This window comes from Anolis sagrei, chromosome 1 (genome assembly GCF_037176765.1).
Source record: "Anolis sagrei isolate rAnoSag1 chromosome 1, rAnoSag1.mat, whole genome shotgun sequence".
Classification (NCBI taxonomy): Eukaryota; Metazoa; Chordata; class Lepidosauria; order Squamata; family Dactyloidae; genus Anolis; species Anolis sagrei.
In genome coordinates this window covers 287309773-287336596 of record NC_090021.1, presented here as the reverse complement: position 1 = coordinate 287336596, position 26824 = coordinate 287309773, and the positions used below count along the sequence as shown (strand labels likewise).

Sequence of the window (26824 nt, the reverse complement as noted above, 5' to 3'; positions counted from 1 at the left end):
TCGAGCCAGGCGTCCCCCATTCTGTATCTTTGCATTTCATTTTTTCTGCCAAAGTGGAGTATCTTGCATTTGTCACTGTTGAACTTCATTCATGAGCAAACACCCAAGACTCTTTGCACTGCACAGTTATTCAGTCAGCCCTCCATATCCACGGGTTATTTATCCATGGATTCAACCAATTTTACCTTAATTTTGCCATTTTATCTAAGGGACACCATGCTACTACACTCTTATATATAATGGGACTTGAGCATCCACAGATTTGGTAACCACTGGGGATCCTAGAACCAACCACAGTGGATATCAAAAGCCCATTATAATTCAATGACTCAAATCAAACTGCCACTTGGGATTTGTAGTTTTATGAGGCACTAGACCTCTCTGACTAAGAATTATTAGCATGCTTTCTAAACTGCAAATCCTCGGGATTCCATACAATGCTTTCCATGAAAGTTACAAGTGGAATCATAATACTGTAATTGTCTAGTGTGAAGGGCAGCAAAATGCTGAAAGCAATAAAGGTTGGGAAGACATCGAAGGAAAAGTAGGGAATATTACCCCATCATTCAGCATAGCTTCAATCATGAGTCCCCAAAGATCAATAAAGGACGTCTTATACCCCGCTATGTTCCTTTGACATAGCTCTTTGTAAAAAGACTTCATGCTAGTCAGTGAAAAGGCACTCGTTTTGGATTTGGCCGCTTGCTTCCGAGCATTCTTAATTATCTCTCCAAGATCTTTAGATGACCAATCAGCATCTTCATACAAATCTGTCATGGTCCTGGTTGAAGTGGGGAAAGACATAATAAAAGACATGATCAATAGAGAATAGGCTGATTTTTTTTTTAAGTCAAGGGATTCCCTGCTATATTTACTATATTACATTGGCATTGAATGTTTGCCATTTTTGTTATTTCTGTAAACCACTTTGAGTCCCTGTGGGAAGAGAGGAAGGGTTATAAATAAATTATTATTATTATTATTATTATTACTACTACTACTACTACTACAACTACTACTACTATATGCATGGCCTCTGTAGAATTTGAGTCTGAGTACCATTGTTGATCCCAGCTGGCTGAAAATTCTATGGATTCAGGTAATTTGTTGACCCTTTGGCTCATATAAGTATATGGGGAACTCGCCTTTATAAATGGTTCTGGCCCTACTTACCTCTCCGAACGCATCTCCTCCTATGAACCGACTAGGACACTAAGATCATCTGGGGAGGCCCTGCTCTCGGTCCCGCCTGCATCACAGGTGCGCCTGGGCGGGGACGAGAGACAGGGCCTTCTCAGTGGTGGTCCCTCGGCTGTGGAATGCCCTGTAGATATCAGATTGGCCCCCTTCCTGCTGGCATTTCGGAGGAAGGTGAAGACCTGGCTGTTCGAACAAGCATTTGACTAAACAGTGTAATTGAACATAGGAATACAGAATAATGGATGTTGAGACTGGATTCTGATTTTACTGTTGAGGCGCTAATGATTGTTATACTAATGTTTAATTGTTGATGCTATAATCTGTTTTAATTGCTTTATACTTGTCTTGTGATGTTTTGCATTGATATTGTTAACCGCTTTGAGTCGCCTGAGAAAGGCTGAGAAGAGCGGTATATAAGTAAAGTAAGTAAATAAATAAATAAATAAATAAATAAATAAATTTATATTCATAGTACCCATATTAATATTTTGATTCATGCTCAGTTCCCGATAAAAGCCCAGAGTGGTGAAAAATCTACCTAAAACACATAGTTGAAATCACAGCTCAAAAGTATCTAAACCAGAGATATCAAATGTCTTTGAAAAGACAAAAAAAAGCAATATAATTGAAAACCACAAAAGACAATCATTTTCTTATTCCTTGGAAGGCCTTAGTATTTTATTGCATGAGAAACCAGACTTATAAAGAATCATAGGGCCCATCCAGACAGGGCCCAAAGTGCACAACTCGCACTCTTTTACCGGAGGTGTTCAAAGGATGCCTCTGATAAAATTGAATTAATTTGAGACAAAGCAGGAAAACCCTGCTTTGTCCTGAATTAATCTGACACCTGGAAAGACCCAGATCATTCATAAGTTCTGAGTCTTTCCAAGTGTGGGCCCTGTGTGGATTGGGCCTGAGGATCGTGTTGTGCAATCCCCGGGCCAAATCAACACAGCTATCTCAGGATTTCCAGGCTGCTGGAGCCTGGAAAACCCAAGACAGCACCCACCCCATCCCCCCAACCCCCCAAAAGGCATAAAATTACTAATTACTCACCTGGCTGCCATGAAACTACTGCCAGGGATCTCCTGGTGCGTATAAATGACATGCGGGGGGGGGGGAGGAGGAGGAAAATCTCTTCTCTCCTCTCCTGGTGCATCATTTCTACACATCTAGAGACATCTAAACACCCCCCCCCCCCCCAAAGGATGGGTTAGGGGGGAGGTATACGGTGTTTAACCCACACACAATCAGGTTTCTTAAACCCAATTGGGTGTGAGTTAAAAGCCTGTTTGGAACTGGCCAGAGAGTTGTAAAAAATAGCAAGGGCCAATGAGAAGGGATTCTATTACTAGATCCCATTGTTTGTATGAAATTTTCAATTTGAAATAAAATTTAGGAAATGCTAGCTTTCAAGACACCACAATAAGGCTGCTAGGCTCAATTTGGGACTGGTTATTTATGTCTTAAGTAGTTGACAGATTCCAGTTCAATAGGACACAATGTAAAGTTCTGCCAGGACAAACTACATAATGTTGCCTCCTTTACTCCCCAAATCATTACATGCTGCTTGTGAAATCTTCAACATGGCCTTCATTCAATACTTTGGGAATGAGGGAAGGATAAGGAATCTGTGTAGAAAGGACCTGAACAAACCACAGCAAAGAAAATACAGTCCCTTACCATGTTGTACCCGATGACCCAGTGATGTATGAAACACAGTCCAAAAGTTTCATTCTTTGGAGACCCCAAAGGGTGCCATACATAGCTGCCAAAGCTCTCATTCCAGTCCCCGTAGTTGTTACAGCGACCACAGGCACCTGTTTGTCAAAGAAATATTGTCATAGAAATACGCTGAGAATATTACCCCCCAAAGCCTACAAAAAACCCTATTTCCGACAAAAGGGGCATAGATCATTATATGCATAAAGATTTCCAATTTTTATATGAATGGGAAAAGGAAAGGCATGTGTGCCACCTTGTGTTCCTTCTAGGAAAAGCAGGAAATGAATTTCCATGATAAAAATAATGATAAGAATGATATTATGCTGCTGGGAAGCTTGTGGATGGGATTTTGGAAGAATTGAGAGTTTTAAATGTAATTTTAATTGTGTTTATTGTATTTAAATTGTATTCTAACATTACGTCCACACACTATTTTCTTTGTTTTATATTGTTATGAGATTGTGTACTTGTTAGCCACATTGAGTCCCTATGGGGAGAAAGGTGGGATATAAAATATTATTATTATTATTAATAATAATAATAATAATAATAATAATAATACATATTAGATATTGGATATAATTATGTTATAAGTTCATTACCCTTCTCTGACAAAGACTGTTGGCACCTCATTAAACTATAAATCCCAGGATTCCATAGCACTGAGCCATGGCAGTTAAAGTGGTGTCAAACTCTATTAATCCTACAGTGTAGATGTGCCCTAGGACACATATGGCCAAGCAACATCAGATTGTGATCAAGACAACAAAAAATATCAGTGAAGGAGAACAGACAAACAAGGAGAGGCTGCTGCAGTTTGCTTTTGCCTGGGCCTACTGGATAGGCCCTTCTGTTCTTCCTGCTACTGAGGAAGCTTCCAGACAGAACCAAAACATGGGATTAATATGCGGGACTAACAAACCCAGGATCCCAGAGTAGGTCCCCACACAAACCTACCGGATCTGGGCTTTCTTCTCCCACTATCCTTTCTTTGACTCGGGATAAAAATGGAGGGCGAACAAGGGCCATCTGCCAGAATTTTTTTAATCACTCAATTATACACCAATGCTTATATGAGCACATGCAATATGGAGAGCTTCCTATGTGTGCATAAACGCATCAGCGCATAATGGCAGGATTTTTTTCAATTCTCCCAGATTTCCCTTTTTCCCCAATTGCTTATTTAATATTATGAAGTTTAAAATGAACACTTTTAGCAACCTCTAATGGCTCTCCATTTCTCCCCTCTTGAAACCAGCTGCAAATCAGCTATGTTTCCATGGGAGCCTGAACAGCTGATCTACTGTTTCGGGCTTTTTTTTTTTTAAAGCAGCATGGGTGGGAAGCAGCCTCCATAGGGGTAAAGAGGGAAATCCCAAGCTTTACATGACGGCGGAGCCACCTAGTCATGGGAAAATCTGTTTTTTTTTTCACCTAGAACTGGGATAAGAGAGGACCTTTTTGAATCAGGTTGTCCCGCCATTGCTACAATTGAGCACGCATTTAACACAAACATCATTTGGACACCCCCCTCCCTTTTTTTAACCCATTCCTTCCTGAATTATAGGTATTGTGTGGAAATGCCTGGAGTTTGTTGTTTATTCACCCAGAGTTAACTAAATGCAAACTAGCAATGCTTTTTGAACTCAGTTTGTAACCATCGAAATAAGTTGAGGAAAAAAACAGAAAAGTGAGAGGTGGAGAAAGTACTAGGATATTTTAAAAGCAGCTGAAATATTGGGATGGCTGAGGATTAATTAGAACTGTCCCGGCCAAATTGGGTTAATGGGAGGATATATAATATTGTGGTTTTAATATCATTTATTTATTTACAATTTTTGTTTTTATATTTATAATTATAAAATGCTTTGGGATGATATCCAACTTAAAAAGTGGACATCTCAAAAAATTCATCAAATTGCAGGTGCAAGAAAGACATTAAAGGGCTTCTTTCTGTCATGGGTCAGTTGCAGAACACCCGAACTAATACTAGAAACAGCTGCCTCATGCTTATGTTCCTCTTACTTCATGATCCTGCAGGTTGTGTCCTAATTGAAGAATATTTTTCAGTGTACTAGCAACCACTTTCTTCCTTTTCTTGAGGAAACTATTTTCATCTGAGCACAGATCATATCCCAAACGCACATCAATTTCTTTTGGCCTTCGAAATAGTATCCCTTGAGTCCTAAAACAAGAAGGAAAGTACAGTGTACAACCATTTATATTTGTAGACTGCCATCTAGCTAACAACAATCTCAATTGTAATACCAACAACAGGGAACGTGTGTGCAGGTTAGAGAATAGGAAATTAAATAAGTCATAGGTTGTTAATCTAACTGGAAAAAAAGCATTATTTATTAAAATAACTTAATTACATTCTGTATTCTTATTGAAAAACAGGTGGAAGAACCATGTTTACCATATTCACACTTCACAATTTTATGAGATTTTGAAGAAGAATCTGGGCTAGGAGAAAAGAGAACAAGGGTCTGTGAAAGTGTACTAGAAAAAAAGAAAAGTTTCTCTTACCAGTCTTTCGATTTCACACTCAAATCAAAGGTTTTGTTCTGAAAAATAAATACCAAAATTATTTAATCTAGCATTGGTATGAAACAATAATTATTTTCCATTTCAGATGGCATTTCACATGTTGCTGTCAATGCTGAAAAACATGGTGTCATTTCTTCCTATTCTATGTCCCATCAGCAGCAGCATCTCAAGCAAATTTAGGAAGGACACCATGCTAAGCATGTCATTTGGTTTCATACAATGTGAGCCATACTTGTTGGAAAGCATTGCTAGAAGTTAATGACAGGATGGCAAATGGTTGCTTTTGCATTATAAATGATGGTGCAAGTACACTCTGCATGATCTCATGAATTAAAAGCAAGATGTTTACCACCACCACCTGGTCCACCACCAAATAAGGCAACAGCTGGTTCTCACCGGTGGTATCGTCACTTTTTTTTCTACAGGAAGTGAGGTCAAGTGAAGTGTTGCTTTCTCATTCCCCTCCGGCCCCTGAGAATAAAATAAAGTTAACACTATGAAAAAGTTTTATAAAAAATCCATATTCCTATATTGTGTTTCTGGAGGAATAATGAGATACACACAGATCTAAATGTAGCTGCCCTTGTGATAAACTACCAAGGATTAAAGTTTTGATCAGATGTTGGAGAGTAAAAGTAAGGGAGGGGGGGAAGAATTATGATTAATCTGGTCAAAACGGTGGCTGACCTAAAAAATCGATCAAAGTTTTTGGAAATGTTTACTTTTCAAAAACCTTATTGTGAGACTTGGTTACATGGACATTAAAACCAGGACTCAACCTGAGTTGTCTCCCAACCATCCACACAACATTTATTTATTTATTTATTTATTTATTTATTTATTTATTTATTTATTTATTATATTTCTATACCACCCTTCTCAGCCCGAGGGCGACTCAGGGCGGTTTACAAAATTTATCCACTTCTGGTAAATATTATGGATGAAACTAGATTAAACCAGTTCACTTGAAATACTGGAATACCCCTATGATTTGAGTGTGGGCAAAATGGGAGGGATTGTGCCCATGTTGCCACTCCTAGTTCAGCACAGCACTCCATGTGAGCTCATGGCCATTACACATGCCCTTTGCTGACATCAGCAGAGTTACCCACATGACCAGAAAGAAGGTGGAACGATTCATCTTCATAGTTGTGGTGACCAGGAGCTCTGCACCTGGCTGGGAATGGCAATGTTTAGAGTGCAATGATGATCCTGCAGGATTTATGTGGTCTGGTTCTGGCAGAACCAAATTGACTCCACTGGCACAGCCAGTTTGGGAGAATGCATGTGACCATCTCCAGAGCCATCTGGAGTATTTCTGCTCTGGAATGGTCCCAGTTGTAATGTCTTGTGGATACACAGTCCAGGATTGAGTTTCTATATCACTCCGGAATGACCCTTTGTTCTTTCGATTTGTTTAATCTGGTCCTCTGTGTGTTCGCTAGTTGCCTGAGTTCTGCATTATATGCTCAATAAAAACTCATAATAATGTTTAATGCAGTTAAACTGCATTGTATGACAATGTAGATGAGGCCGTATTCTCTCTATGATAGAGATGGTAAAAAATGGTATTCAGGAGTTGGGTACAGACTCATCCTGCATCTAGACTCAACCCCTCCAACCTCTCTTTTTAAGACAAAACAATGAAGGTTAGTTAATCTTTCTTAGAAGTTTCTAGAATACACAATTCACTTTTTAAAATCAAATGCAGGGAGACACATTTGTGTAACTTCAAATATAACTGGGTTGTCGGGTTTTTTTCAAAAATAGAAGGAACCATCTTGCCCATTCCATCCCCACTCTCATTTTGCAACTTTTTTTGGTGGCTTGTGTGGTGCCAAAAGGGCAAAAAAACTATAAATGGCCCTAGATCAACCAAAGGTGACTTTCTCTGTTTTGTGGAAGTAAACAACATACCGGGCAGAGCAGTCTCCTTCGCAGTTCAATATCCAGTTCTGATTGGTTGTATTTAACATAGTAGAATTTAGCAGGAGAAGCAGAGCAAATCCAGGAACTCAGTGTGAGATTTTTAGCTTTTTCATAGGACCCATCCACAGAAAGGGTGAATTTACTTTCTGAAGAAAGACAAAAAAGGAAAAAGCGATCAATATACCGATAAATCATAAAAACATTGGGTGCAATACACTTTGTATAAAATCTTTTGTATCATTGGTTACATGCACTATGAATAAAATAATTTTTTATGTTTGTTTGGGGTCCTATTTTATTTTATCATACTATATTATGTTTGCAAAGATATATTTGCAAAGTCGATTCCAATTTATGGTGGCTCTGAGTAGAACCTTTCACAAAAAAATTCTGGCAAGATTCCTTCAGAGATAAAATCATAGAATCATAGAGTTGGAAGAGACCTCATGGGCCATCCAGTCCAACCCCCGCCAAGAAGCAGGAAAATACATTCAAAGCACCCCCAACAGATGGCCATCCAGCCTCTGTTTAAAAGCTTCCAAAGGAGCCTCCACCACAGTCTGGAGCAGAGAGTTCCACTGCTGAACAGCTCTCACAGCCAGGAAGTTCTTCCTAATGTTCAGATGGAATCTCCTTTCTTGTAGTTTGAAGCCATTGTTCCTTGTCCTAATCTCCATGGAAGCAGTAAACAAGCTTGCTCCCTCCTCCCTATGACTTCCTCTCACATATTTATACATGGCTATTATGTCTCCTCTCAGCCTTCTCTTCTTCAGACTAAAAATGCCCAGCTCTTTAAGCCGCTCGTCATAGGGCTTGTTCTCCAGACCCTTGATCATTTTAGTCGTTCTCCTCTGGACACATTCCAGCTTGTCAATATCTCCTTCAATTGTGGTGCCCAGAATTGGACACAATATTCCAGGTGTGATCTAATCAAGGCAGAATCGAGAGGTAGCATGATTTCCCTGGATCTAGACACTATACTCCTATCGATGCAGGCCAAAATCCCATTGGCTTTTTTTGCCGCTGCAACACATTGTTGGCTCATGTTTAACTTGTTGTCCACAAGGACTCCCAAGATCTTTTTCATATGTACTGCTCTCGAGCCATGCGTCCCCCATTCTGTATCTTTGCATTTAATTTTTTCTGCCTAAGTGGAGTATTTTGCATTTGTCACTGTTGAACTTTAATTTGTTCGTTTTGGCCCTTCTCTCTAATCTATTAAGATCATGTTGAATCCTGCTCCTGTCCTCTGGAGTATTGGCTATCCCTCCCAATTTGGTGTCATCTGCAAACTTGATTATCATGCCTTCTAACCCTTCATCTAAGTCGTTTATAAAACATGTTGAACAGGACCGGGCCCAGGACGGAACCCTGCAGCACTCCGCTCGTCACTTCTTTCCAGGATGAAGAGGAAGCATTGGTGAGAATCCTCTGGGTTTGTCCACTTAACCAATTACAGATCCACCTAACCGTTGTTTTGCCTAGCCCACATTGGACTAGCTTGTTTGCCAGAAGGTCATGGGGGACCTTGTCGAAAGCCTTAATGAAATCCAGGTATTCTACATCAATGGCATTCCTCGCATCTATCCAGCTTGTAATTCTATTAAAAAAAAGAGATCAGATTAGTCTGGCATGACTTGTTTTTGATAAATCCGTGTTGACTATTAGCGATGACCGCATTTGTTTCTAAGTGTTTGCAGACCACTTCCGTAACAATCTTTTCCAGAATCTTGCCTGGTATTGACTGGACGGTAATTGTTTGGGTCATCCTTTTTTTTTCCCTTCTTGAAGACTGGGACCATATTGGCCCTCCTCCAATCTGCTGGAACTTCTCTCGTTTTCCAAAAACTCTAAAAGATGATTGCCAATGGTTCCGAGATGACTTCCGCTAGTTCCTTCAATACTCTTAGGTGTAGTTGATCTGGCCCTGGGGACTTGAACTCATTTAGAGAGGCCAGGTATTCCTGGATGAGTTGTTTCCCAATTTGGGGTTGGATGTCCTCTCATCCCTCATCCACTCCATCTTGCTGAGGTTAAAGATGATTTTCTTTTTGTGAGAAGACCGAGGCAAAGAAAGCATTAAGTAGTTCTACCTTTTCCCTATCCCCTGTCAGCATTGTCCCATCTTCTCCTCGCAGAAGCCCTATTGCCTCCTTATTCTTCCTTTTTCTACTGACATAAGAAAAGAAGCCCTTTTTATTGTCTTTAATGTCCCTAGCAAGCCTGAATTCGTTTTGTGCTTTAGCCTTGCAAACCTTTCCCCTACAGGAGTTGGCTATTTGTTTGAATTCTTCTTTGGTAATTTCTCCCTTTTTCCACTTCTTGTGCAAGTCTCTTTTGAGTCTTAGCACAGTTAGAAGTTCTTTGGACATCCATTCTGGCTTCTTTGCACTTGTCCTGTTTTTTCTCTTTGTTGACACTGTTTGCAATTACGCCTTGAGTATTTTACTCTTGAAAAACTCCCATCCATCCGTAACTCCCTTGTCTTTTAGTATCTGTGTCCATAGAATGCTGCTCAGTATTTCCTTCATTTTCCAGAAGTCCAAAATGTGGGTTTGACTTGTCTTAGTTTCGGCCTTCCTTTGTACCTCAAACTGCAGGAGCACATGGTCACTTGCCACTAAGAATCCGACCACTTCAACTGCATTGATCAGGTCCTCCACATTTGTTAGGATCAGATCGAGAGTAGCCGACCCCCTTGTTGCCTCTTCTACCTTCTGGATCATGAAATTGTCTGCAAGGCAAGTGAGGAATTTGTTGGACTTTGTACTCCTGGCCGAGTTTGTTTTCCAGCAAATATCAGGCTAGTTGAAATCGCCCATGACTACTATATCTCTTCTTTGTGCCTGTTTGGTCAACTGTTGGCAGAAGACTTCATCAAGTTCTTCATCTTGGCTTAGAGGTATGTAGTAGATGCCTATAACGAGATCTCTTTGAGTCCCAGTTTCCTTGATTCTTATCCAGATGCTTTCAAGCTGGTTTCCCAGATTGCAGTCTTCTGCAGCATAACAGTTTTTGACATATAAAGCTACTCTGCCTCCTCTCCCCTTTGTTCGGTTTCTGTGAAAGAGGTTATAGCTCTCAATGTCTATATTCTAGCAATAGGAGTCATCCCATCATGTTTCAGTGATGCCTATGACATCATCAGATAGTTTTCCGTGGCCTTCCTTTGAGGTAACTAGGGCATGGACCACCATGGCCAAGTCAGACTTCACAATGTATGGGTGCAGCCACCACCGACACCTGAACATCAAGTGTCAAAGTAGAGTCCCGGGGAAGTGTAACCCCATTGAGTACAGGCAGCCACCCTATACCCCGATCGGTCCTACGACTGACCAGGAGGACCTCTGTTTTGTCAGGATTAAGCTTCGGTTTGTTAGCCCTCATCCAGCCCATCACAGCTGCCAGACACTGGTCAAGAATCTGAGGGGCTTCTTTGGAATCAGGTTTAAAAGAGTAATAGAGTTGAGTGTCATCCACATAGAGATGGCATCAAATTCCAAAACTCAAGATGACCTTGCCCAGTGGTTTCATGTAAATGTTGAAGAGCATAGGGGAAAGAATAGAACCTTGCGGGACCCCACAGGTCAAATGCCAGGGGTCCGTGCAGGCATCCCCCAGCTGTTGGCTTTAGGGAGTTTTATATAGGGTTCCCTTAGGAGTTACCCTAACGCAATATCCACAAACTCCAACCAGTAAAGCTCAAGAGGTGATTGTGAATCAGATCCATAAACACTAAGCAGGGGAGTGGACTATAGAGAAGCAGACAGAGGCCAAGGTTGTCAACAGCTTTTGCTTACCATTGAAATAAAAATACTCATGAAGAAACCTACCTGATTTCACTCGTCCCTTATCCACTTGGACTTCCAAGCAGGCAACTTCACGAGACTGAAAAGTTAAAACAAATCACAATAAATGATAGTCTATGGGATAAATGTATGATACATATTTTTATATCCCAATTGACTTTTTTTTTGTCTATTCAGATTGTTTTGAGATGAAAGCAGCACAAAAGAAATAAGTCTGACCTCACAAAGTTTTAACCCTTACTTTAGCTTTTCTCAAACTTTTCACTTTGGAGAAATCCTTGAAATAATGTTAAGGTCCTGAGGAACCTCTGAATAAAAAAAATATTCTATCTACAACTCAAAATAAATGTTGATTCTTCCCAAACATATTCTCTTATAGAACCCCAGACAATCTTATGGGAACCCTCAAATTCCAGGGAACCTTGATTGAGAAACCCTGCCTTACAATGATTTCCTGAGCTAGAAATCAGACCTGGAAGAAACAAAGCAAGAATAAAAGAGGTTGCCTTTAAATTTGTTAAGGGACAATTATTCCTTCTCCACTACTGAGTAACCCCACATTACGGTTAACCTAGGCTTCCTGTGTTACAGAGGGCAGAAAGAAGCAAGGGGAATATATGCCTTTAGAGTCAGTCCTTGATATCTCCTGGTTTGGGTTTCAAGACTCACAAAATCTGTGGGTGCTCCTATCCCATTGTACACAATGATGCTGTAAAATAAAAAAATCAAGGTTTGTGTTTTGGAATTTTGTTTGTTGTTTTAAAAGAAATTTCAAGTTGTAGATGACCGCATCTGTGAAGTCATAATCTGTGGATATGGAGGGCTGGTTGTATTGGCTGCTAGGGGAAGGGCAGGTGAATACTCCATTTAGCAATGTTGGGAGGCAAATTCTACCCACTGCCCTGACATTACATAGTTCCTGATACTAATGTGATATCTCCCTCACCTGACTCAAGCAGTGGTGGTTGGAAGATAACAATTTGCTGGCCTCCACAGGAAGAGGCCAGCCTCAATAGTTCTTATTCCATGTGATTGGACTTGGGGCAGACCTCCTTGGCCTATTTAGGGCAGCAATGGAATTTGTTGACCCACCTTCATGCCTCCTTATCACTGCAACTAACAACAACAACCTCTTAGATTGTACTGACTCCTACATGCACTGCCAAATAGTTGTAAACCTTCATCGGTTAGCAGGTGGACACACACAATGGCATCCCAGCAACTCCCATCCTGCTGACATTTCCTGATTTGGAACAAGAAAGTCCAGCATGGTGGGAGGCAAAGTTACAGGTTTGGCTCTGTGTGGGTGAGTTGCTCCAGGCACCTCGCCTACACAGATAAGTGTCTGGAAAAAGTATGTGTTGGGACTACAAATCTGAAAAAACCCAACCAGCTGTCATACAACTGTCATCTTCTTCCCAAATTGGAAGATGGAGGGATTGTGTGGATATTATTAGGATGTTTGAATTAATCTCTGTAGATAGAAATTGAGGAGGATGACTGCTAAAATTCATTGCAACTGGACCTAGTTTGCAGCTGGATCAACCAAAGGCCTTTTCTTTTATTTCGTAACTATCAAAATACTCTTTATTATGTTTAGTGTTTTGATACTTAAGAAATCCTATTAAATCCCGATACCACCCTGACCAAATCCCCAAACTTTTCCATGCCAGTGTGAGGTAGGTGGAAAAAACCCTTAAATTGGGAAGTGGGAGAGAGATTCCTATCTGGCCTATAATACTTAATACTGTACAAGGCATTTAGAGTGATTTTCCAATATTCATTTTGAAAGAGTGTACACTTTATTTCTCCAGCAAAGGATCACTGCCTTGTCGGGGCGCTGGAGCTTGAGCACCTCAATGATGTCATGAGCGAAACCGTGAAGGGCCACCCAAGACGGGACGGTTGTGGCAGAGAGGTCAGACCAAGCGTGATCCCTGGGGAAGGCAATGGCAAACCACTCCAGTATCCTTGCCAAGAAAACTAAATGGACCAGTACAACCAGAGATATGTCGGTATGCCATTGGAAGATGGGACTCCCAGGTCGGAAGATGGCCAAAATGCTACTGGGGAGGAGCAGAGGATAAGTTCAACTAGCCCCAGATGTGATGACGCAGCTAGCTCAAAGCCGAAAGGAAGGCTAGCGGCCGACGGTACTGGAGGTGAACGACGAATCCGATGCTCTAAAGATCAACACACCATAGGAACCTGGAATGTAAGATCTATGAGCCAGGGCAAATTGGATGTTATTATTGGTGAGATGTCAAGACTAAAGATAGACATTCTGGGGGTCAGCGAACTGAAATGGACTGGAATGGGCCACTTCACATCAGATGACCACCAGATCTACTACTGCGGACAAGAGGAACATCGAAGAAATGGAGTAGCCTTCATAATTAATAAGAAATTCGCTAAAGCGATGCTTGGATACAACCCAAAAAATGACAGAATGATCTCAATTCGAGTGCAAGGAAAGCCTTTCAACATCACAGTGATCCAAATATACGCCCCAACCACAGCTGCTGAAGAAGCAGAAGTAGATCAGTTCTATGAGGATCTGCAGGAACTACTGGATAATACACCAAAAAGAGACATTATTTTCATTACAGGAGACTGGAACGCCAAGGTGGGAAGTCAAATGACAACTGGGATCACAGGCAAGCATGGTCTGGGAGAACAAAATGAAGCGGGACGCAGGCTGATAGAATTCTGCCAGGAAAACTCGCTGTGTATAACGAATACTCTCTTCCAACAACCTAAAAGACGGCTTTATACATGGACCTCACCAGATGGTCAACACCGAAATCAGATTGACTACATCCTTTGCAGCCAAAGGTGGCGGACATCCATCCAGTCGGTGAAAACAAGACCTGGGGCTGACTGTAGCTCAGATCACGAACTTCTTATTGCCCAATTTAGAATAAAACTAAAGAGATCAGGGAAAATACACAGACCAGTTAGATATGATCTCACTAACATTCCTAGCGAATATACAGTGGAAGTGAAGAACAGATTTGAAGGACTAGATTTAGTAAACAGAGTCCCAGAAGAACTATGGACAGAGGTCCGCGACATTGTTCAGGAGGCGGCAACAAAGTACGTTCCAAAGAAAAAGAAAACCAAGAAGGCAAAATGGTTGTCTGCTGAGACACTGGAAGTAGCCCAAGAAAGGAGGAAAGCAAAAGGAAACAGTGATAAGGGGAGATATGCCCAGTTAAATGCGCAATTCCAGAGGTTAGCCAGAAGAGATAAGGAACTATTTTTAAATAAGCAATGCATGGAAGTGGAAGAAGACAACAGAATAGGAAGGACAAGAGACCTCTTCCAGAAAATTAGAAACATTGGAGGTAAATTTCAGGCAAAAATTGGTATGATAAGAAACAAAGATGGCAGGGACCTAACAGAAGCTGAAGAGATCAAGAGAAGGTGGCGAGACTATACAGAAGATCTGTATAGGAAGGATAACAATATCAAGGATAGCTTTGACAGTGTGGTGAATGAATTAGAACCAGACATCCTGAAGAGTGAGGTTGACTGGGCCTTAAGAAGCATTGCTAACAACAAGGCAGCAGGAGACGACGGGATCCCAGCTGAACTGTTTAAAATCTTAAAAGATGATGCTGTCAAGGTGATGCATGCCATTTGCCAGCAAATATGGAAAACACAAGAATGGCCATCAGACTGGAAAAAATCAACTTATATCCCCATACCAAAAAAGGGAAATGCGAAAGACTGCTCCAACTTCCGTACAGTGGCCCTTATTTCTCATGCCAGTAAGGTAATGCTCAAGATCCTGCAAGGAAGACTCCAGCAATACATGGAGCGAGAGTTGCCAGATGTTCAAGCTGGGTTTAGAAAAGGCAGAGGAACGAGAGACCAGATTGCCAATATCCGCTGGATAATGGAGAAAGGCAGGGAGTTTCAGAAAAACATCTACTTCTGCTTCATTGACTATTCTAAAGCCTTTGACTGTGTGGATCATAATAAATTGTGGCAAGTTCTTGGTGGGATGGGTATCCCAAGCCACCTTGTCTCTCTCCTGAGGAATCTGTACAAGGACCAAGTAGCAACAGTCAGAACTGACCACGGGACAACAGACTGGTTCCAGATTGGGAAAGGCGTACGGCAAGGCTGCATCCTCTCACCCAACCTTTTTAACTTGTATGCAGAACACATCATGCGATGTGCGGGGCTGGATGAATGCAAAGCTGGGGTGAAAATTGCTGGAAGAAACATTAACAACCTCAGATATGCAGATGACACCACTCTGATGGCCGAAAGCGAGGAGGAGCTGAGGAGCCTTCTAATCAAGGTGAAAGAAGAAAGCGCAAAAGCTGGGTTGCAGCTAAACATCAAAAAAACCAAGATTATGGCAACAAGAATGATTGACAACTGGAAAATAGAGGGAGAAACCGTGGAGGCCGTGACAGACTTTGTATTTCTAGGTGCAAAGATTACTGCAGATGCAGACTGTAGCCAGGAAATCAGAAGACGCTTACTTCTTGGGAGGAGAGCAATGTCCAGTCTCGATAAAATAGTGAAGAGTAGAGACATCAGACTTGCAACAAAGATCCGCCTAGTCAAAGCCATGGTATTCCCTGTAGTCACCTACGGATGTGAGAGCTGGACCTTAGGGAAGGCTGAGCGAAGGAAGATCGATGCTTTTGAGCTGTGGTGTTGGAGGAAAGTGCTGAGAGTGCCTTGGACTGCGAGAAGATCCAACCAGTCCATCCTCCAGGAAATAAAGCCCGACTGCTCACTGGAGGGAAAGATACTAGAGACAAAGTTGAAGTACTTTGGCCACATCATGAGGAGACAGGAAAGCCTAGAGAAGACAATTATGCTGGGGAAAGTGGAAGGCAAAAGGAAGAGGGGCCGACCAAGGGCAAGATGGATGGATGGCATCCTTGAAGTGACTGGACTGACCTTGAGGGAGCTGGGGGTGGTAACGGCCGACAGGGAGCTCTGGCATAGGCTGGTCCATGAGGTCACGAAGAGTCGGAGACGACTGAACGAATGAACAACAACAACAACACTTTATTTTTACCACTTGGAGGCAACCTTGATCACATTGCGGAAGCACTAACGTTGCTTAGAAGTGAAGAATTGTTTGGTTTATTTGCGTGGGAGAGCGAGAATTTTCGGAAAGTTTTTCTATTGAAAGGTCACTTTTCCCAAGATTTAAACCAATTTATAGGAAAGTTGCATCCAAGTTTGCTGTCCCCATGTAAGTTTCCCTCAATATAGCTTCAGAGAACTTGTGGGTGAGCTGAGAGGTTAACAACACAAATTCTAGTTTCAACCAGTCACATAAAGTATGGTTGTTTGAGTGTAAGAAGTCTCATTTTAGGGTCTTTAGGTTTATTAACCATGTTGAGAAGGAAAAGTAATAGAAAAATATTATTACCACTAAGACTCCATTAGTAAAAATCTTTTCTGGAACATCAGGACTGCAAGAGACAAAAATAAGAACAAAATTGTTAAAATTGTTGCAGGATTGGCATTTTATTTGTAGCCTTGCTTGCTTCTCTAAGAGTGTATCTCGACAGTCCCTTTATTGTGGAAACTTCCGCAATAAAAAGGGGAGTTACTGTCCAGACAATGTTCTTGACAATCCCAAATTAATTCACCACAAACTAGGAAAATCCCGGTTTAGGGTGAATTAATTAAATAGTGGGTTTATTCCGTGCCTTCTTGGAAGGCGCGAGATAAACCCATTACTGTAGTCCAGACAACATTCCCACAGCTTTCCAGGCTAAATTAGCCTGGAAAACTGTGGGAGTCACAACACTGTGGGAGTCACAAAGTCCTAAAAAAACCCTTTTGAAAAATAAAAGTACTTACCAGCCTCCATAGGAGAGTTGCGGCAATTCTCCAATGGAGGCTGGTAAGTACTTTTATTTTTAAGAGGGTTTTAGGGCTTTTGGGGAAGGGGTAGAGTCTCCAGATGTTCTCTCGGGCCAGTCCTGGAAGAACTTCTGGACACCCACCCAAGAAAGCATGCACTTTCTGGGGCGAGTGTGCACAGGGCCCCAGGAACATGAACATCTTTTAAATAAGGATGCTCCTGGGATAAAGCCCTGTATGGAAAGGCCCTAAGTCTCAAGAATTGCATCTCTTGTGAGGTTTCAACAGATTTGCAGCTGAACTGCTCTTGACATGACCAAGACAAAGGAAGTATGGTGCCATTGCCCTAATATATAGGCATCCTTGCCTTACTTATCCCAGGAGTTAAGGTCTCTTTTCAAAGAAAACAGAAACAGTATATGAGGGAAAAGTCCAAGATGGTAGAAAACAGGAGGATCAAAGTAGGAAAGAAGGGAGAAAATCTAGAGGAAGCACCAACAGCCAGCGTTTAAAGAAGTAGGGACATTCCCATTATAACCATAATCTGTAACACCAAAACTCCACAAAATCAGATTATGAAGTGGATCTTCTTCTCAGGAACAGCAGCACTAAGGAAGGCATGCAGGTGCCTGCTTAGCACAAAAGGTCCAAGTCATGGCCTTTTTGACAAGCCTCATCCAATATGGCTGAGATATATTCTAATGCTACTATTTTTGCTCCATGATGGGAATATGAATGTGCACTACCAATGATACCAGGCCAGGCATCAAGGAAGGTAGAAAACAAATCCATGCTGTGTGTTTTGGCATCACAAATTGTTAATATTATGAGTGGGTGACCATGCATTTTCAATTCACCCATCAACTTATGGTGCCCCTATGAATTTCATAGTGTTTTCATAGACAAGGAATACTGAGATATGATTTGCCAGTTCCTTCCTTCAAAATACAGTTGCTCCTTGGTATCTGCTGGGGCTTGGTTTCAGGACACCCTATGAATACCAAAAATCCATAGTTTCGCAAGTCCCATTAATACAATGGTGTAGTAAAATGGTGCCCCATATATAAAATTATAAAATCAAGAATTGTTTTTTTAAATATTTTCAAACCATGGATGGATGAATACATGGAAAGGAAATGTGTGGATATAGAGGACCAAATGTATATCCCACAGTACCTGATATTCACTGACAGTTTCCAAGTACGAAGCAAGGCTTGTCCTGTTTAGCTTCCAAGTTCAGACAGGATCTGGTGCCTTTAATTGTATACTGAACAAGAATTGCTCTTACCTGCTCTCTAGAGTGAATTCAACTTCTAGCTCTTCCTTACCCTAAAAGTTAAAATAAAAACAACAATGTGATTAAACATCATAATTTCCTTTCAACATTAATACTCTTTACACATGAATGATGTGAATAGGTTTCCACATATAGAAGGTCAAAATGGCAGACATGCCTCAAACCTCTACCTTAAAGCTGGATAGTACTCCTGACATCTGCATGTTGAAGGTGGATATTTGAGCTAGAGAAAATTATAAATTCCATCCTCTGCGAGCATATTCTTTCCACATATATCTAGGAATCTATCTATTCCTAGGCTTTCTTGACTCACACTCACTACCTGGATGCCCAGGATCTATGTGACTTAAGGGACAGAGATGGTAGTGTACCTCCATAGACATTTCAGCATATGGCTATTAAAAAGGATGATATTGTAATAATAATAATATTAATAATAATATTCAGTATATGGCTATTAAAAAGGATGCTGCTGTAATAATAATATTATTATTAATAATAATAATAATAATAATAATAATAATAATCAGTATATGGCTATTAAAAAGGATGATGTTGTAATAATAATAATAATAATAATAATAATAATAATAATAATAATGTTTTTATTTCTTTCCTGCCTCTCCTCATGGCGGGTCACAGCACAGTCAAAACACACAAACATAGCAAAAATTCTATAAACACGTGTATTAAATGTAGTTCTATAAAAGACACATATTAAAATACACAGAGCAGAGATTAAAACACTGGACACCGGTTTAAAGTTCATGCTTAAAACTGGCTGGGTAGGCCTAATCAAAGAGATAGGTCTTTAGATGGATTTTAAATTCTGACAGCCCATTTAGTAGTCGGAGCTCTTCCAGCAGGGCATTGCACAGTCTTGGGGAAGCCAATGAAAAGATCCTCTGGGTGATGGTGGCCAGTAAAGTTCTGGCTGGTTGGAGCAGATTCCCTCAGTGTTTGGGGCTGATTGTATGGGAGAAGCGATCCTGTAGGTAACCTGTACCCAAACCATGTAGGGTATTAAAAGTAACAACTAACACTTTGTAATTTGCTCAGAAACTAATTGGCAGCCAGTGGAGTGAGTTTAGGATAGGTGTTATATGCTCATTCCTGGATATTCCCGTAATCAATCTGGCTGCTATATTTTGAACCGGCTGGAATTTCCGAACTTGGTACAAAGGTAGCCCAATGTAAAGTACATTGCAGAAGTCCAACCTTGAGGTTACCAGCATATGCTCTACCATCTTTACGTCCTTCAAATTTAGGAAGGAGCGCAAATTGTACAATATGGAACAATGACAAATAATTTCCTATTAAGTAGTGTATAGCTTCTTAAGAGCATGGTGTAATGTAAGCACATTGTCCTCACTGTTCTCCATTGTCTTTCTCCTTATGTGAGGAAAATAAAGAGAACCTTCACTTTGCTTAATGACTCTCCACATGATCTACAACTCTGAAAAATAAGAATTGTCACTCTGAGCTGTATTTTTAAAACATTGGGCCTGTTCAAGAACTTTTCCAATATTATGTAACACAGTGTTCCCCAACAAACAGCATGTATTATTATTATTATTGTTGTTGTTGTTGTTGTTGTTGTTGTTGTTGTTGTTGTCAACATCCTCATCCTCCTCTCTACCTCTCCCCTTTCGCTCTCCTTATAACAAAATTGTCCATTTTCTGTTTATTTTATATTCCATAGTTATATTTGCCTTTTTTCAAGGTTGGTATTGCAAAAATATTATAAAATAAAGTAAGTGGTAATACAGGAAGATAGGGTTATAAGGATACATAAAAGTATAGTTACAGGACCACAAATTGGCAAATCAGTACAATTACATAATTGAAGAGAGATGTGATATCAAAGGTGCTCAATACAGTATGTATTCACTATTAATGACAGTGCTACTATAATGGAAGATTCGTGCAATAAAAACCTTAGATCAGGGATGTTTAACGGCCCAGACTTGTCAGATGTGATAAACAACAGTGCTGTATTTAATGCAAACATTCTTCCCATATACAGTAAGATTACTCATTATTGGAAAGAAAACTTCACTGAAAACAGAGAAATGCAGCTTCCCTATCCAATGTCACAGTCTGCTTGTTAGCTGCATTATGCACCTTTGGATTAAGCTGAAAATTGAGACAAACTGTTTCTCCAAGCTTGATTTTTGATACATCGAAGAACACAGTGAGAAGGTGGTCATCTGCAGTGTGCTTGTCTTCATCACAGACTTTAAACTCCAGAACGTTCTAGGGAAAGAAAAACAAGATGCAAACATTAGAACTGGAACTGACTCAGCTGGGCATTTGTTGTCACCACACTGAAACATTTAATTCAACCAGAATTGTTTTTAATTTCACAAGCAACAAAAGAGTGAAGATCCCCCTCTCCTTATAAATATGGAGTGCACATATAAATTGCATGCAGGTAATTTACTTCATTTGTTTGCTAATTGCATATTCCTGAATACATAAGCAACAAAATGCTTATTGGTCCCATGTCACAGCACTTAGCACTTTATGAGTTTCTACTGAGCAGCATTTGGTTACCAGCAAAAACCAGTGACATGAGCAAGGTATGGGTTATCATATTAGGTTTCACATAAGATTTAACCAAACAACTACAAACATTTTCTCTCAGACTCATGTATAATCCTTGTCAAGATACTACTGTATATAATTAAAGTGAAACTAAACATGAAAGCCACATTTATCTGGGTGATTCATTTACAACAGTGGTGCCCAACCTGTGGTCTGTGGACCACCAGTGGTCTGCAAGAACGAAAATATGGTCTAGAGCCTCACTGTTACTACACCATTGCAACGAGAATGGCTGCTCTTATGAAACCCTCTTATAGTGCCAATGTAATGGGGATGTGGGGAATGGAGAGGCTGACTACCCACAAAAGGCACAACAACAAGCCTCCTGACTGCTGTTTGTCCTCCTCCCTCCCCCTGAGTGAAGCCATTTCATGGGCACCTGGAAGCAGGGGTGCCTTGGTGTATTCATTTTTAGACCTGTTCCTGGGGTTACTTGGTGTACTGATTCAGAAAATTGCATTGCATAGACCACATCAGCTCTAGATTATGAAATATGGTTTTCTGTGAGCGAGCAAATGGTGACTACCCGATGGCATATGTTTTGTATGGGAAACTAGAGCTGATGTGGTCGATCCAATGAAATTTTCTGAATCATCACCCCAAATAACCAAACCATAACCCTTTTGGTACTAATGTTGGAGAGTGGTCCCTGGTCAAAGTGGTTGCTGGTCAAGTGGTCCCTGGTCAAGAAAAGGCTGAGAACCACTGATTTACAAGGAATAGAAAAGGTAAATTTAGAAAAGGGTAAAACATTTTGCATGTATCTGAATTGCATACTTCCTTTGTATAATAGGGTTACAGTGTAGCCTGCTTCAGGATTTCCATGGAAAGTTTAACACTGAACTGTTGATTGACTACAAATACCAACATCCCTCATCACCACAGCCAATGCTGAAGAAGCTGGGGGCCCTTCTACAAAGCACCTACAACATGTAAGTTACTCGGTTATGGGGGGGGGGGTAAATCATGATGCTAGCAGTAAATCTGTGCTGATTCACTGCAGTGGATGAAAAACAGGTTTAAAAGTTCCACTTATGTACTGATTCCATCTAGAAAATGCGCATATTCACATCACTGTATATTCCTGCACTCGCGAAAAACACGTGATTTCCTTCCCTCCCCCCCCCCTTCTCTGTGGAGACTGCTCCAGCACACATCCACTTGTTAAAAACCTGAAAAAGCTGATCAACTGATTGGGCTGTAAAACGGACACGAGAGCTGATTTTAAGGAAGCACAAATGGAAAGCGATTAGAACTCCCTGAAACTCTTTATTTTACACTTTATAGCAGGCATGGGGAACCTTCGGCCCTCCAGGTGTGGTGGACTTCAACTCCCACAATTCCTTGAGGCCAAGGTAAGCCTTTGGGGCGAATGCCGAGCCTCAAGGAATTGTGGGAGTTGAAGTCCACCACACCTGGAGGGCCGAAGGTTCCTGACCCCTGCTTTATAGTATTAAACAGAACTTGAATAAACAATTGTGGGAAGAGAGAAATCTGGCTGAAGTTTTTTAAAGAAAAATTACTCTGTTATGTGCTGAACACATGCAAATCTGCTTATATTTATAGACAATCCAATGCATAACCAAGTAATTTTTTAAAAAAAACAACCTTGCACCGGATGTCCCCCGCCCACCCTCCATCTTGTTCCAATACAGAGGAAGTATGTGAAGATGGTGGGGGACCCAATCCGTGATTGACAGGTCTGTGTGTGGATCTGCAGACAGAGCTCAGGATTTATTTTTTTTACTCCCATTTTAAACCCAGATTTTTAGTTCTGTCTGGAAGCACCCTGGATCTTTCAGATCAACAATATATAGAGAGATTTATGTAATTCCTGCTTTAATTTTTTTTTTAAAAAAAATCCAAAGAACAGAGGTATATGAGTGAGTTTAGTGAGATGAGTTTTGGGCTACTTTGGATGGTGGTAGGAAACATTATCTCAACCTTCTCTATAGGTGCATCTACACGGCAGAATTAATGCAATTGATGAACCACTTTGACCCCAAGGCTCAAAGCTGCAGAATCATAAGAGCTGTAGTTTTACAAGATTTTTAGTCATATCTGACAAAGGGTTCTGGTGCCTCACCAAACTACAAATCCCATAATTTCACAGCATTGAGCCATGGCTATTAAATCAGTGTCAAAGTGCATTAATTCTACAGCATAAAACCAGCTTATAAAGATATTTTTCTATAAATAAAAACATTAGGCTTTGTTGTTGTTGTTGTTCATTCGTTCAGTCATCTCCGACTCTTCGTGACCTCATGGACCAGCCTACGCCAGAGCTCCCTGTCGGCCGTTACCACCCCCAGCTCCCTCAAGGTCAGTCCAGTCACTTCAAGGATGCCATCCATCCATCTTGCCCTTGGTCGGCCCCTCTTCCTTTTGCCTTCCACTTTCCCCAGCATAGGTTTTCCTGTCTCCTCATGATGTGGCCAAAGTACTTCAACTTTGTCTCTAGTATCTTTCCCTCCAGTGAGCAGTCGGGCTTTATTTCCTGGAGGATGGACTGGTTGGATCTTCTCGCAGTCCAAGGCACTCTCAGCACTTTCCTCCAACACCACAGCTCAAAAGCATCGATCTTCCTTCGCTCAGCCTTCCGTAAGGTCCAGCTCTCACATCCGTAGGTTACTACAGGGAATACCATGGCTTTGACTAGGTGGATCTTTGTTGCCAGTCTGATGTCTCTACTCTTCACTATTTTATCGAGACTGGACATTGCTCTCCTCCCAAGAAGTAAGCGTCTTCTGATTTCCTGGCCACAGTCTGCATCTGCAGTAATTAGGCTTTGCCATCATAAAATCAGTTGATGTTGAATCCTGTTCAACAATGTGATACATCAGTCATGACTAACTCTAATCCAGACCCTTTGGATTGAAACATGCTCAAGGCAAGAAGGATCATGAACAATCTCCTAAAACTTAAAACACCTTTTATCAAGTAGAAAGGTTTCATCTCTAGCAGTCAACCATATGATTAAGCCTGTCATTGTAACTCCTTGATTATGTCCTTTATCCTGGAGTTTTAAGTTGAGAGGTAAATACATTGATCATAACTGTGAAGTGAGAGGGTTATGACACCTCCCCACGCTACCATAAGTACATACTTGTAGATATTAATTTGTTTAGGGTGAGACAGGCCTTCTTCCAGGCACAACCTCACAGAGAATTGTGAAATGGACCTTAAAACTCATGTCTATAATTACTGGAAATATAGCATGTAGGAAGACTGCAAAGAATGAGTTTGGCGCTGTGCCCACAGCTTACTTTGGGCACTTCCCCCAGATGTTTTGGGCTTCAGTTCCCAGAAGTCTCAGTCAGCATGGCTAATGATAAAGAACTAGAGTATTGACAATCCACACCATCTAATAAATCAAAGGTTCCATGCCTCTGCTTGGTAAGTTGTTCAATGCACCACAACAATGCAGCAATAAATAATTGTATTGCTGATTAGACAAGAGCCAACTGAGGTTGTGATTCCTCTTTGCTGCACAACTTTATAGCTGACAGTTAAGCACCAATCACCAGCAAACATAACAACAAATGTCACCACCCATAGTCTGCCTTGCTTGGGCATTCCTGGTTTTTTAGTCATCTCCCAGGAGATACCATGATCCCTTTAGAGGTTGTGTGATACTGTTACTTGAGGAGGGAAGAAGAACAAAATGCGGCAGTTTTCCATAGCAGCTTTTAAATCTACACTGTAGAAGTAATGCAACTTGGTACCACTTTAACTGTCATGGCTCAATGCTTTGAAATCATGGGAGTTGTCATTTTACAACAAGACTTTAGACTTCTCTGTCCATAGGTGCTAGAATGTCACCAAATGACAAATCTCAGGATTCCCTAGCATTGAGCCATGACAGTTCAAGTGGTATTAAACTACATTAATTCTACAGTGCAGATCAGGGGTCCTCAAACTACGGCCCGGGGGTCGAATACGGTCCTCCAAGGTCATTTACCCGTCCCTCGATGAGGGTCAACCTAAGTCTGAAACAACTTGAAAGCACACAACAACAACAACAACTACAACAACAACAACAACAATGCTATCTCATCAGCCAAAAGCAGGCCCACACTTCCCAATGAAATACTAATAAGTTTATATTTGTTAAAATTGTTATTCATTTTAATTATTGTGCTATTCTAAAGTGTTTTTTTTTTTTGCACTACAAATAAGATATGTGCACTGTGCATAGGAATTCATTCATTTTTTTTTTCAAATTATAATCCGGCCCTCCAACAGTTTGAGGGACTATGACCTGGCCCTCTGTTTAAAAAGTTTGTGGACCCCTGGTGTAGATGCATCCCTCACTAACCTCTGTTGAGTATAGATAACCAGAGCATCTTACCTTGACTTGATTCTGAATCCTGAAGTGAAAGCTTTCATTCCACACGGGGTCTTTGGAATCATGCACAGTCCGGGTCTTGGTCCTTTTCAGTGAAGCAGTTGGCAGCCATAAAGTCACATAACAATCGGATTGTGTTACTTTGCAAAAAAAAAGTTCTATAGTTATAATCCAACAATGCATCATAGTATTTAACAGGCTACTTTAAGCAGTGTCTGCCTATTATTTAAAACAACAAAGAGCTGCTGAGCTTACCCTGTATTTGTCATTTCATTAGTATGTGACTTCATCACACACAGTAAAATCAATGTTTCTGGTCTGAAAAATGCCCCTCACAACTAGGTACTGCTGTGTTTGAAACACAGAAGATGCACCCAGCACTTGGCAGAGAGTACATGGAGCTAGCGAGCCACATAATTTGACATGGTGAGCTGGATTTAGTCTGTGGATCTTGAATTTGACACATGTGTGTTAGTATATCCCTCATACCATGTTATATTTCTCTGCCACCACTGAATTGTCTTTATAGGTTATACACAAATACTCATCCAGTGTGTATACTCTTATCCCCCCATAATAAGCAGTAGAACAGAGAATGGGAAAACCTGTCTCTTTAACTAGACTTCCCTCACTGAAAAGGGAAATTAGGGGCCCTCCTACACATGGCTAAAACCTTGGAAGTAACCAGGATAATGGGGGGGGGGGGGATGATGTTTAGCCAAAGTGCAGGTTGAATCGGGTTAACAGCTGAAAAGTCTGTATTAAAAAGGTGTGCCTAAAACCCAATTCATTCCCAAAAATGTGCACTTTCACATGACTGTATTTCATCATCATCATCATCATCATCATCATCATCATCATCATCATCTTTATTTATACCCCACCACCATCTCCCCAAAGGGGACTCGGGGCGGCTTACATGAGGCCAAGCCCAGCAATACATTACAGCAAAATAAATACATCATAATAAAATAAGTAAAACATAAGAGTAAAATAAAACAGTGCAAAATAACAAAGTGAAAAATCAAACACAGTGGGTGGGCCAAATGTTTGACATAAAATGATAAAACTCTGGATGAGATAAGAATGAAAAAGATATATTTGTAAGGGAAGAACTCATATGGGATGGAACAGTGGAGAAAGACATTCAGAAAGGTGGGGGAAAGTGCAATATGAAGACAGCATTATGGGAGAAACCACAGAAAAGAAGTATATGGTCACTCTCCAAAGGCACATCGAAAGAGCCAAGTTTTTAGATCCTTCTTGAAAGAGGCTAGGGTGGGGGCTTGCCTAATCTCACCAGGTAGTAAGTTCTACAGCCTGCAGTCATGCAAAAAGCATGCTTTCTTTCCCTTCCACCTGTGTGGACTGCTCCAGCACACATGCACTTTTTAAAAGCCTGAAACAGCTGATCAACTCATTGGGCTCTCAAAACATGGAGACATTGACACACAGTTGGCTCAAGGGAAGCACAAGTTGAAAGCAAATAGAACTCTGTGGAACTTTTTC

The 26824-nt window shown here is 40.8% G+C and overlaps 1 protein-coding gene across 1 annotated transcript in view; it reads right to left on the bottom strand.

The window, feature by feature from the left end:
• The window catches only part of LOC137094748 (cytosolic phospholipase A2 epsilon-like), a 49239-nt gene that overhangs the window by 11384 nt on the left and 11031 nt on the right, over positions 1–26824 (bottom strand). The window contains exons 3-13 of the mRNA XM_067462833.1: positions 25319–25455; positions 20485–20616; positions 18352–18392; positions 16624–16666; positions 11241–11295; positions 7396–7553; positions 5875–5949; positions 5458–5495; positions 4954–5113; positions 2887–3023; positions 559–781 (exon numbers count right to left, since the gene is read on the bottom strand). Of these exons, the coding sequence (XP_067318934.1) occupies positions 559–781; positions 2887–3023; positions 4954–5113; positions 5458–5495; positions 5875–5949; positions 7396–7553; positions 11241–11295; positions 16624–16666; positions 18352–18392; positions 20485–20616; positions 25319–25455 (1199 nt within the window). The remainder of the gene's footprint in view (positions 1–558; positions 782–2886; positions 3024–4953; positions 5114–5457; positions 5496–5874; positions 5950–7395; positions 7554–11240; positions 11296–16623; positions 16667–18351; positions 18393–20484; positions 20617–25318; positions 25456–26824) is intronic.